Consider the following 17,930-nt stretch of genomic DNA (forward strand, 5'->3'; position numbering starts at 1 on the left):
AATAAGCAACACTTTCCCCTCCAAAAGCTAAAGCAATGAGGCAAAAAAAGATGAACAAAAATGAGGTGAACCCACTCAACAACACAGTGGACCTAAACGGAAAAATGATCGATCCAATATTCAATGTTCGTTTACCAAATACTGATCACCTGCCTTTTACCTTGCGAGCAGGACACACTGTGCCATGCGTTTATGAAATGCTCTGCCTCCATATTAAATGACCCAATTAAAATCTTCCACTACCCGTGGTTTTTTTTATAATTAATTATTATATCTAATTAAATTATAATTATTAAATAATTAAATAATTAAATTCATATACAATAAAATTTAATTTTAAAATTTTAAAATTTACTATCTTTCATGACATTAAATAAAAAATCATTAATATTAGCCATGTTTTCTTCTAATAGACGAAAGTTACAAATTTCATAAAATCAAAGCAATCAAACGCCTATTTTCTCCTTTATTTTCTCAAATATAAATAAATAAAATTTCTAATAAGTTTAATTTAATCATTCCTCTTTAAAATAATTTATTTTAAAATTATTATAATTTTATTTTTATATCTAAAATTATAAAAAATTAAATTTTAATTATTAAAATTAAAAATTTCAATACTTTATCAGTTAAAATAAACATACAAGATATTTTGTCGAAAATTTTGGACCATTGATTGATCCATCACTGTAGGACGTAGACCACACATGATTAGTTCGATATCGTCAATCATTGATTTAAAAAGTTTTCAAAAATATATAAACGTATCATGGTGGTACTTTTTTAACAAATAGCATTTCTAACATTATTGGGTCGATAGAAATTTTTATGAAAGGTGCTGTTGAAATAGCATTGTTTTAAAAGTGTTGTAAAAAAAATTAAAATAATTTTTGGCAAACTCAATAAAAAGTGTTATAGAATGTTGAAAAAGTTATTAATAATATTTTTTTATATTTATAATAAAAATAAAATAATTAATTTTATTAATAAATTAAATCACGGTGAAAAATAAATAAAATAAAAAATATTTTTGTTAATTATAATAAAAATAAATGAAATGAAATATAAAATAATATAATTTTATTTATAATTTTGTGAATTATTGAAGAGTAAATTAATAAATCAAATTATATAAACATTTTTTTATTTAAAAAAATGGAGAATTAAAACTAATTCTTTGAGTTTAAAAATATGTTTCATATATGAAATTATCATTAAGTCAAATGCACGAGTGCAAAATATATATTTATTTATTTTAATATTAAGGATATATATATTTCAGATAAATATTCTCAAAATTTTTCAATAAATTGATGCATGCATTGCAAATTTGCAATGCCATTAATTAATAGTTTGATAAAATAAGAAAGACTGCATCATCATAATCATAAAATTCATAATCTCCATGATTTCCTTACAAATGGTGTAGGTATTCCTCGAAATTTCAAATTCAAAGCAAAAATTCTGAAAATACGGAGTCTTTTGCCGTGTCTCTTTGTATGCAAACTCATTTTCCACAACAAAAGCCTCACCCATCTACTTCACTAGCATCTGAGTGTCCACAAACAAAACGTATCCATTTTAAAGTTATTTTTAAAATTACTACATATTTTTGAAAGTTGGTCTAGATTCTCCTTGCTCTCTTCTGTTTGTCTTTTCTTTGTTTGAAATCTCTCTGACCAAGTCGTGGGTTAGCTCAACCGTATCTTTGTCATTTTTCCACCCCACTTTTGTCTGTAACTCTCAGTCTCTATATTTGAATTTCAAGAAAAAATTTTGAGAGAATTAAGTACCCACCAACGAGTCCAATTTTTTCCTCTGAGAAAGAAAGTTGAAGAAGAAGCTGAGAACCAGTTTAAAGTTGGATTTGGGTATTTAGGTGTTGTTTTTATCTTTTCACGTGTTAAGAAATCTCGGGTGTTTCTTTATCAAAGGTCTCTTCTTTTTCATTTTCACTGGAAAATGGGCTTTTGGGTTATTATTCTTTAGGATCAAAGATGTTAGTTTTGCATGAAAAAGATTGTTATTTCTTCCTTTTCTCTTTCTATATTTGAAAGTTTAAAAATTGGTTCTTGTTGTTTTCTAATATTTGTTTTTTGGAGTTTTAGAAAGATGCAATGAAGAGAAAAGGAACTCATTATGGTTGATGGGGTCAGCCTGTGAGTTGTGATCAGTATGAACAAAAAAACAAAAGAACTAGTGCTTGAAACAAAAGAAGGGACCACTAAGATCTGTCCTTGGGATTGTTCTTCTTTTACTTTTTATAATTTTCTTTGAGTCAATTTGTTTCGTCACTGTCTTATAGCTAGGAAGCTTTTTACCAAGTGAAAACCGAAAAACCTTGAATTGCTTTGCTCTCTCTTTTGGTCCGTCCATCAATCCATATTTTCATTAGACATCTCCTTTTACTTTTTTTTCTCCTTCATTTTCAATGGATATGAAAGGGGCAGAAAAGCAACCTACTTCTCTGCTTTTAAATCAACTTTGATTTACTTTTGAAGGGTATGCCAAGTTTTCCCCTTTGTTTTTAGTCACTATGGAAGCTACTTTTGCCCCACTTTCTTTTTCTCCTTTTTATAATTGCATATTCTTTGCATTTAGTCAATTTCCTGTTTTTGGGTTTTACTTTTGGCTTTTGGCACAATTATATCCTCATAATATTCACATATTTTGGTTTAGCTCTGATTTTCATGAAATGGAAATGTAATTCATTATTCTAAGATAGATTCAAAGATATTTTGTTTTCTAAAAATTTCCTTTTTTTTTCCCTTTTTTGAAATGGTCTTTATTTCTGTATCTGTTGGTTGTCTCGTTTTTGTGTGACTTAAAGCAAAGCTACCAGGCTGAGGTTTTTTTGATTTGTATGGCTGTGTTGAAAATGACTGGTAGCTGTGCATTCAATGAGTTTGATTGTCCTTATTTACATATTCACAAGTCACACAGTACTATGTCTAAAAGCAACTCCTCATTCTTCCAAAAGATTGTTGATGACAAAATCTATCTTAAGAATTAAAATTCTAAAAAAGACAGGCTTTTGATGTTTGATTTGAATCTGCAGGATTTATGATGCTTGTTTGTTTATGGTGGGGATATAGACTGCAAACTACTTCAGAAATTCCAGAGTGTGCTTTATTTGATAAAAGCCAAACCCCATGATCACAGGATGTGTGACTCGTCGGTTGTGCAATCTGCCTTGAGCCAGTAAGGATTGCATTGTTTAGTTTCTTTGTTTGCTTCCTTGCTTATGCTCTTATTGGTTTACAAATGGACTTGTTTTTTTATGTCATGGTTTTTTGTATTTTACTTTCTTTCTTTCTTTGTTTACCTTTGAATGACTTTTTCTGCAGAAATGATTCCATTTCGAAATGTTCACATTCTAGGGCAATTTATTGCAACTCAGGATCTCAGTTAGATATTGTGGATGAACTTCAAGACAATAACTTATCCTCAGAGGTCAGTGCTGGTGTGCTTGTCCCTTTTAATAATTGTGGATAAAGACTGACTGAAACATCCATGGAACTAAGTGATGGTTGGCCATAACAATTTGCTTTTCATCTTCCCCCTTTTCTGCTATCTGACAGCAGTTGAAGCCAATCTTCATGTAATTTTCTACAATTTTAATATACTGGTAATTAGAGTTTGCAGTTCTCATAAATCAAATATCTACAATCATACGCAGAGTTTTGAGTAATGATACCCATTGCAGAAGAGAGAAACAAGCATTTCCTTCCATCTTGTTTGTTGTTTACTGTGAATTTGGTGATTTATTCAGGAAAAGAGTTATAATGAAGAGACTGGAAGTGTCGAATCTTGTTTTAAAAGCAGCGATTCTTATCCTTATAGGTTTCAGCTCGAGCAGGATGTAAGCATCTCTCAACTGTGATAATGTTTTATCTACTGCATTATACTAGTTACTTAAGATGATAGGTTCGATTTGGATGCAAGATGGCTTCAAGTAGTTGTGAAGTGGCATTCTTGATTACATCTTTATTGAAATTTGTTATTTTTAATAGGCACTGAATATATGTGTTAACTATAGTACTGGGAATGGAAAATCACTGGCAAAGCTCCTGATGTTTATTTGTGGTGTTTAATGGCATTCTTCTAAGAGGAGAATGATATTTTCAGCTGCTTTTGGTTTTAATATGCTGATTGCTGGGAGAAATTTACTTGTTTTAGTCCCTATAATGGTTTCAGAACCGAAGGCAATCTCAAAAGCATGCTTAGGCTGTGGGGTAAATCTATATTCTATTTCAGTAACTATATTGTTTTGAAAATTTTGATAGGTACATATTTTACAACAAAAGCTACAAGAAGAGATGGATTTGCATTCTATCCTGGAAAATGCTCTAGAAAAAAATGCTACAGAATTGTCAAGTCCTTCATGTCTCCCACACCATGTATGTCAGTTATATTTAATCTTTACTTAAAGTTGGCAATTTCACCTTGTGACCTTGTCTAGATGCTGAGTACTTCAGGCTGTACATATTTTCCATTTTCAAATTTCATGTTGATAGTTTGTGTACCGAATTTTTGTGGAAGTTCAATATGTTATATGAGGTAGGGCAAGCAGCATAGGTGTTGTTTTGTTCTCTTCTTTCTTAACGGACATATAGATGTTTTCAGGCGCGAAGCTCTATGGGGGCTAGTGGGGGCTCAAGCCCCCACTGAGACCAAAAAGTTTTTGAAATTATATGTATTTTAGATAAAGTCCAAAAAGCTTTAATTTATTCAGTTAATTTGTTGTTGAGACTTAAATTGATTCTATCCGTTGTCATTACCACAGTAAAGAGAGCATTTTCAACAATAAACATTTTAAAGACTTGTTTGCGTTATTGAATGTAAAGTCAATAATTGAATGATAGTTTAATTGTAAATTGAAAAATATGTATGTCAACTAAAGTATGGTTGGTTCAAGTAGCAAAGAGAGTGTGCTCCTCTCTTTGTTGCTTAAGTTCGAATCAGTTGGGAGATTATGGGAACCTAATTTCTCGTGAATTCGCTAGGCTCAGTATAGATAAATCTACTTGGACTGGCCCAAAAAGGATGTACTGTACAAAGCCCAGGAACCCCTTGCCACTAAATAAAAAAAAAGAAAAATTAATATTTCTAAAGTGTTGATAACGAAGATATAAACTATTGTACAATGTTTATAAAATTTGAAATCACGTTAAGGACAATTGTAAAATTTTTAACAATTATAACTGAATAGGAAAGTTTTAGTCTTTTTAGTACTAGTATGTTGTTATTGTTGTTTTTTATAATTTAGTATATTTGAACTCAGCCCCCACTAACTAAAATTTCTGGCTCTACCTTGGATGTTTTGACCTTTATTCTTATTAATCAATGTTACTCTTATTCCTTTTATGCCACAACTTCTGGACAGCAATTAGGACTATTATTTTCCGCAAGAGCTGATTGTTGTTATCCTTATTCACACATATATAGCAATTGTCTGGATGATTTAATTGCTGTTATAAGTATCATTTAAGCCAATGGTCCCATTTCATGCATTATTAGCAGGATGCTGCCCTTGCAAGGGTGTGCAAAAGCAGGCAAGCTGATTCCTCATAATGTAGAAATTTCAGTCTTACCAACATTTGAAAAATGCTACTTTGCTTTGAACATCTCCAATATTTCATTGGTTCCTAATAAGTAGCCATCTCAAATCATGGAGTTTAATATTATTTGCTTCTCTCTCGTTCTTCATGATTTCTACTTATGAAATGCACTGAACTATTGGTCAACTTCATACGATCAGTTTAGGCATTCCTGTTAAGTTCTGAACAGGTTTCTTTACATTTTAAAGATTGTTATAATGTTTCCCCTGTTCTTATTCTCTTACAGGCTCAGGAGCTTCTATCCCATATTGCAGTATTGGAGGTTACTATCTCAAAACTTGAACAAGAGATGGTCTCTTTGCATTTCCAGCTTAGTCAAGAGAGAAATGAAAGGAGGCTTGCGGAATACCGTTTGAGGCATTCAGTTTCTCCATCTGTATGTATCTGTCTCTATTATCAAATTGCTGCTAGCTAATATCTCTTTACAAAAACATAAATCCTTCCTCATTATAACTGCACTTTCTTTCTACTTATTTAACTTTTTTTTCGAAGTTAAGCTTGTTCCATAATGTGTTGAAGCCAATGATTTAAGATTATAGTTGTTTTGTAGCCCGTTAACATCTTTGTTCTGTTTTTTTTTTGTCAAGAACATCTTTGTTGTGGTTAGCTGTGATGATATTGATCTTATAGTACTTGTTGTAATAAAGTGACAGGAATAAATTGACTAGAAAATAAGTCCAATATGAGTCAAGAAATAAATGCGAAATAACAAAAAAAAGAAAAAAGAAAAAAGAATACAAGAATTTGTGGTTCGCCTTTATGCCTACATCCATGGTAGAGATGATGAGAAAAATTTACCAGAATTGAAGAAGATGAATAATACGACAAGTTTTGGAGCCCAAAACTAATTTGGATAATCTATTCCCACAAATCTGGGAGCAAGAGTTCTTGAACTTCACTATAATCAAGAGCTCTTGCTCTCGAGTTTGTGGCTGTAGAGTCTAGGGTGAGCCCTTTAATTATAATAAATTTTCTTGTTCTCTCTACTCGTGGACCTAGGCATAAAGCTAAATCACATGAAACTAGTGCTGGCATAGTTATTAAAGCCAGATGGGCATGACAGTCAATTGGCTGACCTGCTGCCCTGGCCATGGGACTGAACTGGTTCTTATGTTGAACCAGATGAGCAAATGACTTCGTCAAACTTGGTCAAATTTATGGATTTTTTATGTGTTTTGCATTAACTGGTATTGACCTTGACGGTTAAACCGGTTTTGACTCATAAATTAAAAGCACTAGAATGTCATTAATGAGATTGAAACCTTGGTCTTAAGTAAGAACTAAACCTTTATAAACATTGAGTCAAGCATTACATTTGTGTTTATCTATCAAATGTATAATTACATTGTTATATAAATAAAATTATTTAAATAAAAAATCAAATATGCAGTTCAGCCGTTGATCCCACGGTTGAACCTTTGACATGGTGACCAGACTTGTTTTCTGGGTTGGTCTCTGAGTTGGTTTAATAATTACGAGCGCTGGCTCCATCATGGAAGCCATTTGAAGTAAAGTGGTAGTGGGGCTAGATGCACCATCTGCCCAAGTGTCAACTACCAACCGGCAATCAATTAACATGTTCATAAGATGGGGATGACTTGGCCATTTTCTAATTGTACTATATTTGAACTTTGTAACACTGTATCTTTTCTTTCTTTTTATTTTATTTTATTTTATTTCCTCACAGCATCTGAGACTTTTCATCTGGTTTGTAAGCCATGATTTGCGCACCTAATGATCGACATATTTTTTCCTCTAAAAATCCCCCTCTAATGTTGTGGGGATGAGCTGAATGTGCATGATTCATGTAATTGTACTTTGCCTGCAATTACTATTAGTTATTTTGTAACCTCAGAAGTAGCTTTGAATTCTGTAATGGTCAATATTCTTTTAACTATAACTATATATATAAATATAATGGTAGATGATATTAAGGTGACATAAGAAAAGTATTGCATGTATAATGTGTTACATACTTTGGCTGCAAATATGAAATTTTCTTTTGTATCCAGATATCACCTTTATCAAGATGTTTGCAGCACTCAAATTCTGTACCGCATCATTCCTCAGTATGTAACTCTTGCCAAGAGCCTACAGACCAACCATCAGAATCTACCGGTGAACCATCTTCTATGGAGTCTGTAAGAGAGGTATATGTCTAGCTTCCTTTGTGCTCTGGAGCTTTCAACTTCATAATTATTTTGACAGCTATAATGCTTCATGCTTAATAAAAAATTGGTTCCATCTTTAAAGTATGTCAGTCGACATTCTTGTAACTGAAAGCTTCAATAAGTATTTTGCCTATCTACTCTGCGTAACCAAATTCTTGTTGTGGATTGAAGTTTTGAAGAGAATTTTGGAAAACTACATACTACATATGATGATGTTCATTCTAAATTTTGTTTTGTAATTTTTCTTAGCATATATGCAATTCATATACTCCTTGTTTCTTTTCATGTTTTTGTCGACTATATAGTTCATTTGACCACAGTTATAAAGATTTAGGCTTCACACCTACTTCTCAAAAGCCTAAGGTTTTGCTCACAATCCTAAATAAGGCATAATGGCTACAGGAATTCTCATGAAGATTGTTTTTTTTTCTAAAATTTGAAAAAGCTTATGTGGTTGTTAATGCGTGCAGTTCTAATAACCATATTCATGTAATGACTTGAGATTCAATTGGAAATCCATTACAAGTGACTTAAAGCAACTCCTAAACAATAAATAGAACCTAATAAGTCAAGGAAAACCTTTAAAATAGAACCTAGGCTAGATATCTTCAGCAAATCTGGAAAGTAACTGAATACTCTGATACAAACTCAAGAAAGTATAAAATAAAAGAAAAAAAAAACACTTTCTTTCCTAAAGAAACAAAAATCAATTATAACTTAGGCCCTAATATGTTTAACATCAAATAAGGATGCGGGTTTTCTTGGAATTTCATTATGACTTTTCTTGCTTTATCTTGATCACCTGTCCATTTATCTACAAGCATGATTGTGACAGTAGAAAGATTGAAATTGAACATATGGTATTCAAGTTCATATGAAGAAAAGTGTGCTTTTGTTTGACAAGGAAGTTGCTATTGAGAGGATTTTTCTGGAAATATTTGTTTTACAGATGACAGATTGGTTAATAGTTACCCTTTAGAAAGAAACATCTTATGTTTGAGAAGTCTCCTTACATATAACTTGAACTGGCCATTCATATAAATTTGAGTTTGAATATTGAATTATGACAACATGAAGTACTGCCGTAAGAAAAGCTTGTAATACATGACAGCTATTAACTGCTGACATGACTTGGTGCAGGCCACGATTGAAGAATGAAAATCACACTTTATTTTTGGAAACCTAAAGCCACTTGGAGACTCATTAGGGAGTAGGCATAGTCCTAAACATAATAAAGAGATAAGATTACATTTTCAATATTAGAAGCTTTGTAACAATTTAAAGTTTTACTGATGGATCTTGTGTTCATATCTTGTTTCATAACCTGTCTCTATCACAATGCATAACAGATATGACATTTTTTTATTTTTAGTGATGATTAGGACTGAAAACTGCAGAAGGTTTTATTGAGCTTTTAATAATTATAATTTACAGCAGAATGCAGTGGACTCGCTTTTGCATCATGATGGGAAGAAAATATCTGCAAAGACAGATGGCATATCTTGTCAATCTTTACAGTTTGAGAAGATTTCCAGAGGGATACCTCCTAAAGGCCTTTGGGATCACCCTAACCAATTATCAGAAGAGATGGTAAGATGCATGAGAAATATATTCATATCTCTTGCGGATTCAGCTGTCCCTTCGAAATCTTCTGCATTTAAGAGCCACAGCTCAAGTCTATCACCACGGGGACATCTATCAAATTCATCATGGTGGTCGTCATCTGAACGCTCGATGATACCATCATGGGTGCAAAGCCCACAGGTTGATATTCAGAGCAACTCTGAAGTTTTGGCTTCAGAGAATTCCTTTGATCCCTATAGAGTACGTGGAAAATTAAGCTGGGCTGAAATTGGAGACTATGGCTCAGCAAATGAAGTATCTTGGATGTCAGTTGGGAAGAAGCAGCTGGAATATGCATCCGGGGCCTTAAGGAGGTTCAGGTATTATGCTTGTCAAACCTTTCTGGCTAACCATTCTCTCACTCAGCAAATGATTATCAAATGAGGATTTTGAAACTTTAGAGATTTACTTTCTTTGGGGCAGAATAGAGAAATAGCTTAATAGGTTATAAATATAGTGATTATAGCATGAGCGGAATCTCTTCATATTTTTCCTTCTAAATGGATATTACTCTTTTTTATTTTTCCAAAAAAAAAAAAAAAAAGAAATTGCTAAAAAATATTTTAAGTTAAAAACCTTTAAAATACTATGTTTCGTTTGGAAAATCTTAACTGTTGTATGGGACTTTAGCTGATTCAGTACTGTTTTGCTTTTAATTTTTATGGAGAACAGAACACTTGTGGAGCAACTGGCTAAAGTGAATCCTATACACTTGAGTTGCAATGAGAAGCTTGCCTTCTGGATCAACTTGTATAATGCTCTAATCATGCATGTAGGTTTCTGTATTTCTTTTGCAAGTGAAACTTTTCCATTACATCCCTAGAGTGGAGTTTCATATAACAAGTTCAGCTTGACAATTTTGTTCTGTGCTGTCTACATTATGGACAGGCTTACTTAGCATATGGAGTTCCAAGAAGTGACTTGAAGTTCTTCTCCCTGATGCAAAAGGTATAAATTGTCAAATGTGTACCCTGAATCTGCATTGAATTTATTTTCCCAGTTTTAGTTTATCTTATTATCTTTTAGCATAAGTTTTGATATTGAGACTTGCCATTTTCCCCTTTAGAAAGGTGGAAGGTGTTACTTTTGTTGTATTCAATGCATCATCCAGGGAACATCCGTGCTGGTCTATTAGTCCATAGTCAGCTTGATGATGCTGTCGGTGCCTTGTTTTGACAGGCAGTGAAGTGAAAACATGCTTCTATTATTTCTGTTCTTCATAATCTTGTAAATAAACCCCTATTATTTTGGAGAATGCTGTGGTAGCTTTTAGTCGATAAATTTTGATTCAGTGATCAACAGAGTAGATGCAGTTAGTTATGTTATAGAGCAGGAAGACTGCTGAGGAAGCAAAAACTAGCCCAAACTGCATGGTTTCGGGCTGGTGATTAATCTTTTATAGCAGTATGTCAAGTGTGGCCCTTTGTGTTAAATATTAGATGCCTGCCTGTTCTACCATTATCATATCCGATTTCTTATTGCATTTAGGTATCTACTTTCTAGTCTCCTTTATACAACTTTCCAAAATTTCCCATGGGTGGGTTAAGTAATTTTTTACTATTATATTTGCCGAGTTAATGCAAAATTTCATTATTCCACCAAAGCCTAAATGATCACTAAAACTATTTTTTATGTGTTAAGTAATTCTGAAGATATGACTTGTATAGAGTTCAAGCTAACATAATCAGGGCTAAAGAAACAAGTTTTCCTCCTAAAAGAAGCAATAATAATGAAATGGAAGAATTTGGGACAATAATTTAGATAAAGCCCTTTATGCATTTTCACTTGGCACTCTCATGTTCAAATCTAGTACTTTGGAGAAATTTCATGGTTCAAAAGGCAATAAACAATTAAGTAGTTCCTTCATTAGAGATCTTATCTCTGGAATTTCTGAGTGTTTTTTGTTATATTTTTTTCTTTCTAATTTCTATTTCTGTTTTCAGTTGTCCTTGCAAAAGTCTCTAATTAGTTTTCACATGTAATAACATCAGGGGATGACTTCAAGTGGAGAATTAGAAGATGATTGTTGTTATAATTTTTTTTTTGAAATTATGATTGTTCATATAATTAACTGTGTTATTTTTGTTATTTTTTTTTTATCTGATGAAAGATTTTACTCTTCCAGGCCGCATATACAGTTGGAGGCCACTCCTTCAGTGCAGCTGCAATTGAATATGTCATTCTGAAGATGAAACCACCTTTGCATAGACCACAAATTGTATGGATTTGCTGTGATGATATTGCACTTTGTTTTTTTCTTGTTTGCTTCTACTTCACGAACTAATGCTATTAACAACTAACAAATGTAAAAACTTTCTCAGGCTTTGCTTCTTGCTCTTCACAAACTGAAGGTGTCAGATGAGCAACGCAAGTCCGCAATTGATGCATATGAACCACTTGTATCTTTTGCACTCAGTTGTGGGATGTACTCATCACCTGCGGTAATCTCAATATTTTGTTTCCTCTTTAAACGCTCATATAGACTCACACACGCATGCACCCTATCTTGGTTGTTGTGAGTAGTAGATTTTATGACTGGGGGTGCAAATGCCAGGTGAGGATCTACACTGCTAAGAATGTTAGGGAGGAGCTTGAAGAAGCTCAGCATGATTTTATACGAGCTTCGGTCGGGGTTAGCAGCAAAGGGAAGCTATTAGTTCCAAAATTATTGCACTGCTTTGCTAAGGGCTTTGTGGATGATTCTAATTTGGCTGTATGGATATCTCATTACCTTCCACCCCATCAAGCTGCTTTTGTCGAGCAATGCATATCACAAAGGAGGCAAAGCCTTATTATTTCCCGAAACTGTGGTATTCTTTCCTTCGATTCACGATTCCGTTACTTATTCCTGCCTGACAAAATTTCTCTCCAATGATATCTATATTATCTTTCCATCCTTCCGGAACCATTCTTGTTAATTTGAATTATGCACACTAAGCTACAAAACTTAGGCTGCATCCATGCCAGTGTGAATCTTAGCATCCTTGAGAAAGACAAGGTTCATTGCAGTTTTGATCTTTGCCCTTGCATCCAGACATCCTGTTCTGGGTGATGTACATTTTCTTCATGGCTACTACAAGTAAATAAAGTGCTTTAGCTGTTGATGTTGCGTTTTCTTGATCCAACAATGTCAGAATAAATACTTCTTGGGGTTATTATTTGCAGACAATACAGGGTAACCTACAAAGCTCATCTTACAGGATAAACAACTATGGATGGTCTTATCGTTCGACATTGTGTCCGAGTACACGCGTGCATAGTTCATCAAGAAATCAAATGTCATTTTTTTATTTGTTGTCTCGGACACTATGGAATGATAAATGTCAATTATTTTAGCATTTGCTATTATTAAACCACTTTTACCATGTAAGATGGAACCGTTATTCAAGCTATTGTGCATGTTCCAAATGCGAACATGACCTCAACAGTCAAGACTGAACAAGTAATCATTGGAAAATTTCTTTAAAAGCAAACTAAGGAAAACGATATTGGTTTATGTTTCATTACTTGTTTGACAACTCTTAGGTGGATCTTGTGCCCAAAATTTATTTGGCTTTGGTCGCTCCCTAATACAGCAGTAGTCCATTTTTGGATCTACGCTGTAGTATTCCAACCAAGCTAAGCTAAAGCCCCTATACAAACAAAAATGCTTGGTCTTAGGAATGACCTCAACCAATACACATCAAGGCCCCGCCACAAGGATGCCTGATCAACATGGACCGGAGCTCTCATGTCTTGGGGTAAACCCAACCAATTATCCAACAAACTCTTATTTGTGCGTAATTGCTAAGGGTTTAAAATAGGCCTACAGTGATATCACTACTGCTCGAAGCCACCAGGTCATGCCACTTGGCAGAATTTGACTCGTTGATGACTCTTGTCCAACTCTATAAATAGGAGCATTATCATATTTTTTTTTGAAAGGTAAGAAGGCTTATATTAATATGGAAAAAATTTAAAAAGTTCAAGATAAACGTATAAAGAAAATAAGGGAAATTATGAACAAAATTAAATATGTAGAGAAATCTTGTGATTCTTACGCACTGAATTTGGAGTAAATTTCATAAATGTCACTTAATATATATTTATTTTATTTGGGTTACTGAATTTTAATTTATTTCATCAAAATCATTAAGTTTATGTTTGGACTGAAGTTTGTAAAGAAAAGGAAAAGAAGAAAAAAGGTTTTTAAAAGAAAGAAAATGATAGTTCATTATCTGATTTGGATAGCTAAAATGAGTAAAGGAAAGAAAAGAAATAGATTGATTGCAACTTTTGTTTGGTTAAACTGTGAAAAAAAAAAAAAGAAGATATCATATTATATTACTCCAATTACACTCTTTTAAAATAAAATATTTTTATATCATGTGAATAATCTTAATATTAATATTTTAAATAATTTTGAAAATTAATTAAAATAATTTCAATTAAAAATATTATTAATAATTAATTTATAAAAATGTATGTTTGGAATTATTTTTATACTATAATTTTTTTTAAAATTAATCCATAAATGAGAAAATAAAAAATTAAATATTTTTTATTAAGATAAAATTATCATAAATTTGTTTAAGTATTAATATTTTCCTACAGTTATACATATTTGTCAAGTTCTTTTATTTTTATTATTTAGAATTTGTGAAGTGATAATAAATAAATAAAAAAACTAAAACCTAAGCATAAATTAAAAAGATATAGAATTCCAAGTTATTAACAAAAAAAATAATAATTGAGGAATGAGTTGCAAAAGATTTAAAGATAGTATCAATGGTTAAGCTTGAATATTATAATATTATTTTTTCAAAATGATAAAATATAATAAGAATATAAAAGTCATTTTACATTCAAGAATTTTTAATCTTTTCCTTTCCTTATTGCTTATTCTAATGTGGGGTAGTTAAAAATTAGAACTTCTACGAGAAAAGGAGGGATGCTTAATTTTCTTTGCTTTCTTTTATTAAAATATAAATGATAAATCAAACAAAGGAAATGTTTTGTCTTTTTTCTTTTTACTTTTTGTTTTAATTTCCTTTCCTTCACTTTCCCTCAATCCAAACATAATCTAAAATTTGTTAAGTATACTAAAATTAGTAACCTTAACAGATCCTATCCAAATTTTGACAAAAAGATGATATGGCTACCATGTTATTAGTCACATCATCTACATATCAACTAATTTAACCCATATAATTTCATGAAAGGTTATTAAACTTTCACCAAATTTTCAAATAGATAACTAAATTTTAATTTGTTACTACAAGATCATTAAAAATTGTTAAATATAACAAATTTGGTTAGTTTAATAAATTTTATCTAAAATAAAAGTTAGATAAATTTTAAATATTGAACTTAACCAAACAACATCCATATTTTCTATATATACAAAAGTCCTCTTATAACCCATAGAAAAATAAGAAAAAAATAACCTTTTTTTTTTACTTTATTTTACACCTTAATAATAAAAAAAAACTTTTACCCACAAACAAAGCCCAACAGCCAAGTTCAAAACTAGCCCAGAATCCGACATCTGGCTGTTCTACGGACCACTATTTGTTATTGTCGGCAGTCGGCTTTGGGACCCTTTTTAGCCTAAATTTCCATTAATCACTCTTCTTAGCCTTCTCATCACAGATCTGGGCTCTAAATTCCCTACAAAAAAGCCAAACTTCCTAGATTTACTCTTATAGTTAGTGGCTTAAAACCCAAAACCCCAACCTGCGCTGCTCTAAATCATCTGAGGTTACAAAATGTTCCTCTTCTTCTAACGGCCTTTCTCTTCCAAAAATCCAACCCAAAGCCTTTTCAAATCAAATACCTTTTATTTTTATTTTTATTTTTCTGTGTTGTCCCAAGCGCTATGGTTCCTCCCCTCAAGGAGGACTGTGATCTTTTTTTTTTTGTGTGTGATTTGTGAATTTTTAGTGGTTAGGCCAAATGTTTTTTTTAATGGTTTTTTATTGTTTTTTTATTGTGTTTTCTTGTCTTTGGCAATAGGTGGTCATGGTGGCAGGTTGCAAGGGGTGTTTTTGTAAAAGAGATGATGGCTGATGGGTTTTCATGGTAGGGCTAGGTTTTGGTTTACAAGGTGTAGCCTGATTTTTTTTTAACAGAGTCTCTTCTAGTGTCTCCCATTGGCCCCTTCCCTTATGTTTGTCTTTTTGTTGTCTTATGAAAGATTTTGAGATTCATGGAAGGCTAGAAGATAGGTAGAGAACCAAGGGAAAAATGAAAGAAGCAAATGACCATGTGATCTGACATAAAAAAGCCACCATGGCAATGAAGGATTTTCGTAAGATAATTTCCACCTTTAGATGTCCAAGTGGCATTCATTTATTGGTTACAAATTAAATTAAATAAATAAAATAAATAAAAAACAAGATTTTGTCTATTAAATGAAAAAACCTGGAAAATCCCTAAACAATAACTATAAACCCAAAATCCCTAAACCTTTGAAATAAAAAATCAATCTCTATTTTTTTTCTTGAAACTATAATTCCCCTTACCTAAACCCTAAGGTGTTGATTACATGGAAAAATTTCCTATTTGTAAAAAAACATCTCTCATCTTTACTAATTCACAATATTAACATCTTTATTCTTAAATTTTTTTTTTGGGTTTTGAAATAATCTTCACTAAAATTCAAAACTCCGTTGATGGCTCCTTAAAATTTTTAGAGTTCCATTTCTTTCAAGTTCAAACTTTTTCAACAATACCTAAGAGCTCTAAAATGCATTTGGTATATAATATCTTTCTATTAAAATCAACAAACAACCCATTTAAACAAAACCAAATGGAATCATACCTTTCAAAGAGCTCTACCTTTTTGTCAAATGCAAACATTTTCAATGGTACCAAAGAGCTCCACTTACTTTTCAATGTTTCAACCCTTGGCGGATTTTGCAGCCACAAAATAGACCAAAGAACCGAATATGTTACCAATATTGGTAGCAAATCCCTTTAAAACATTTGTAGTAGCTACGACACCCATTGATTTTGCACCTTCTAACATCTTAAGTTGAGAATTTTGACATGTTTTTTTGTTCATGATTTTATGTTAGTCATGCCCTAAACCCAAAGATTTAGGACATAATAAGGTTGCTTACTTATGAGATGAATCTCATAAGTATGCAAGGCAACATATATCTAATTAAACTAAAAATGAAAATCTTCAATAACCCAAAAAATAATGCTTTATAAAATCTCAAGTTTACAAAATTATACCTTTCACAAGTTGATCGAATATACTAAAATTCTTACTAACAAATTTTTTAGAATTAATAATAAACTACACACTTTGAAAGTTATATCAAGTTAAGGATAAATTCTAATCTCGTTAATCCAATTTGTTGTCAAAATTAAGTCTTAAAAGATACAAACATTGAAATATGAAAAAGTAAAGAAAATTAAATGAATGAGTACAACGACTCAGTAAATAATCGATATCCCCTTAGCTAGATTAAGCATGCCACCAAATGTTTAGGCCAAAACATTAATTAAATAACTCAAAAATATTGTTGGGTAATCTTGTATTGATAAATATATTTTTTTACAAACTATATTCTTAGATATCAAAATTAAAGAAAATATCACAAAATTATATAAATTTTATTAGTTTCCCATAATTTATTATAACCATATTTAGCCTTTGTGGCATAGGTTAGAATCAAAATTTCCCCTTTATTGCATGGGATAGAAGTATATTAGAAGTAATTGGATTGTTGCATTGAATAGGATAAAATCAAAATTTCCCTTTTGGTCCAATGAGACAAAACAAAAAATACTATTTTTAACTACTGGCATGGTTCAAAATCGATTTCTAGATCACTAAGTACATGTCAACATGGCCAACATTGAACCCCACTGACAGTGTCAAAGCATAATCATACTATAAGAAAAAACAAAATATATTTTCAAATTACCCAAATATACAAAATAGTATTCATGTATTTTCTCTAAACATATTTCATATAAACCAAATTTTCATATCTTGATCTAGAGCAAATTTCATAGTAAAAAACTAGACAAATGTATAATTATGTTATTACAAAATCATATTCAAATATCAAAATAATAACAAACTCATATTGCAAATTCATAACAAATATACCATATATATACATTATATATATATATATATAATCTAAATATATTGAGGCTAATTTTTTTTTTAGAGAATAAAGAACAAGAGGGATATCAAGTTACTTATATGAACTCGATAAAACCAAAGCATGAACAAAGCATTAAAAAAATCTCTCATTGCCTATTATTCCAAAATACTCGATATCAAAAAATAATGCTACTAAATTATCCAAACAAATATCAAGGCTCTTTATGGATCTTTTTAGGACACTTAGGATGTGTGGTAACCTTCTTTATTAACAAAATTATTTTGGAAATATTTTTCAAGATTAAAACAATCTCCTTTTGTGTTATGAAAAATATCTAAAAATGCATAAGTTGAAAATTAATACTAAAACATAAAATTAGTAATAAAAACAGTTTCTCATTGAACATA

The 17,930-nt window shown here is 31.4% G+C and overlaps 1 protein-coding gene across 15 annotated transcripts; it reads left to right on the plus strand.

The window, feature by feature from the left end:
• Window positions 1-1,452: 1,452 nt before the first annotated feature.
• Window positions 1,453-12,917, plus strand: LOC111281235 (ubiquinone biosynthesis protein (Protein of unknown function, DUF547)). Of its 15 annotated transcripts, none has more exons than XM_089756887.1 (13): window positions 1,453-2,502; window positions 3,059-3,201; window positions 3,381-3,453; window positions 3,773-3,862; window positions 4,287-4,400; window positions 5,848-5,997; window positions 7,634-7,771; window positions 9,227-9,735; window positions 10,088-10,187; window positions 10,304-10,363; window positions 11,541-11,633; window positions 11,737-11,856; window positions 11,970-12,917. In XM_089756887.1, exons 2-13 carry the CDS (start codon window positions 3,164-3,166, stop codon window positions 12,288-12,290), a joined length of 1,806 nt encoding a protein of 601 aa, XP_089613013.1. In that variant the 5' UTR covers window positions 1,453-2,502; window positions 3,059-3,163; the 3' UTR covers window positions 12,291-12,917. The 15 variants fall into 15 exon arrangements, with proteins under 15 accessions (XP_089613013.1, XP_022724644.2, XP_089613010.1 ...); XM_022868909.2 differs by having other exon boundaries at window positions 1,490-2,502; window positions 3,348-3,453; XM_089756884.1 differs by having other exon boundaries at window positions 1,638-1,934; window positions 3,348-3,453; window positions 9,230-9,735.
• Window positions 12,918-17,930: the final 5,013 nt, after the last annotated feature.

This window comes from Durio zibethinus, chromosome 28 (genome assembly GCF_047325235.1).
Source record: "Durio zibethinus cultivar Kanyao isolate XHJ-2024 chromosome 28, ASM4732523v1, whole genome shotgun sequence".
Lineage (NCBI taxonomy): Eukaryota > Viridiplantae > Streptophyta > Magnoliopsida > Malvales > Malvaceae > Durio > Durio zibethinus.

Bases quoted from the DNA above. Each gene is read 5' to 3' on its own strand.
- LOC111281235 (XM_022868909.2), top strand. From the start codon at position 3,164: ATGTGTGACTCGTCGGTTGTGCAATCTGCCTTGAGCCA. The intron at 4,401-5,847 runs GTATGTCAGTTA...ATTCTCTTACAG, and splicing joins CTTCATGTCTCCCACACCAT to GCTCAGGAGCTTCTATCCCA. The intron at 11,857-11,969 runs GTAATCTCAATA...TGCAAATGCCAG, and splicing joins GGATGTACTCATCACCTGCG to GTGAGGATCTACACTGCTAA.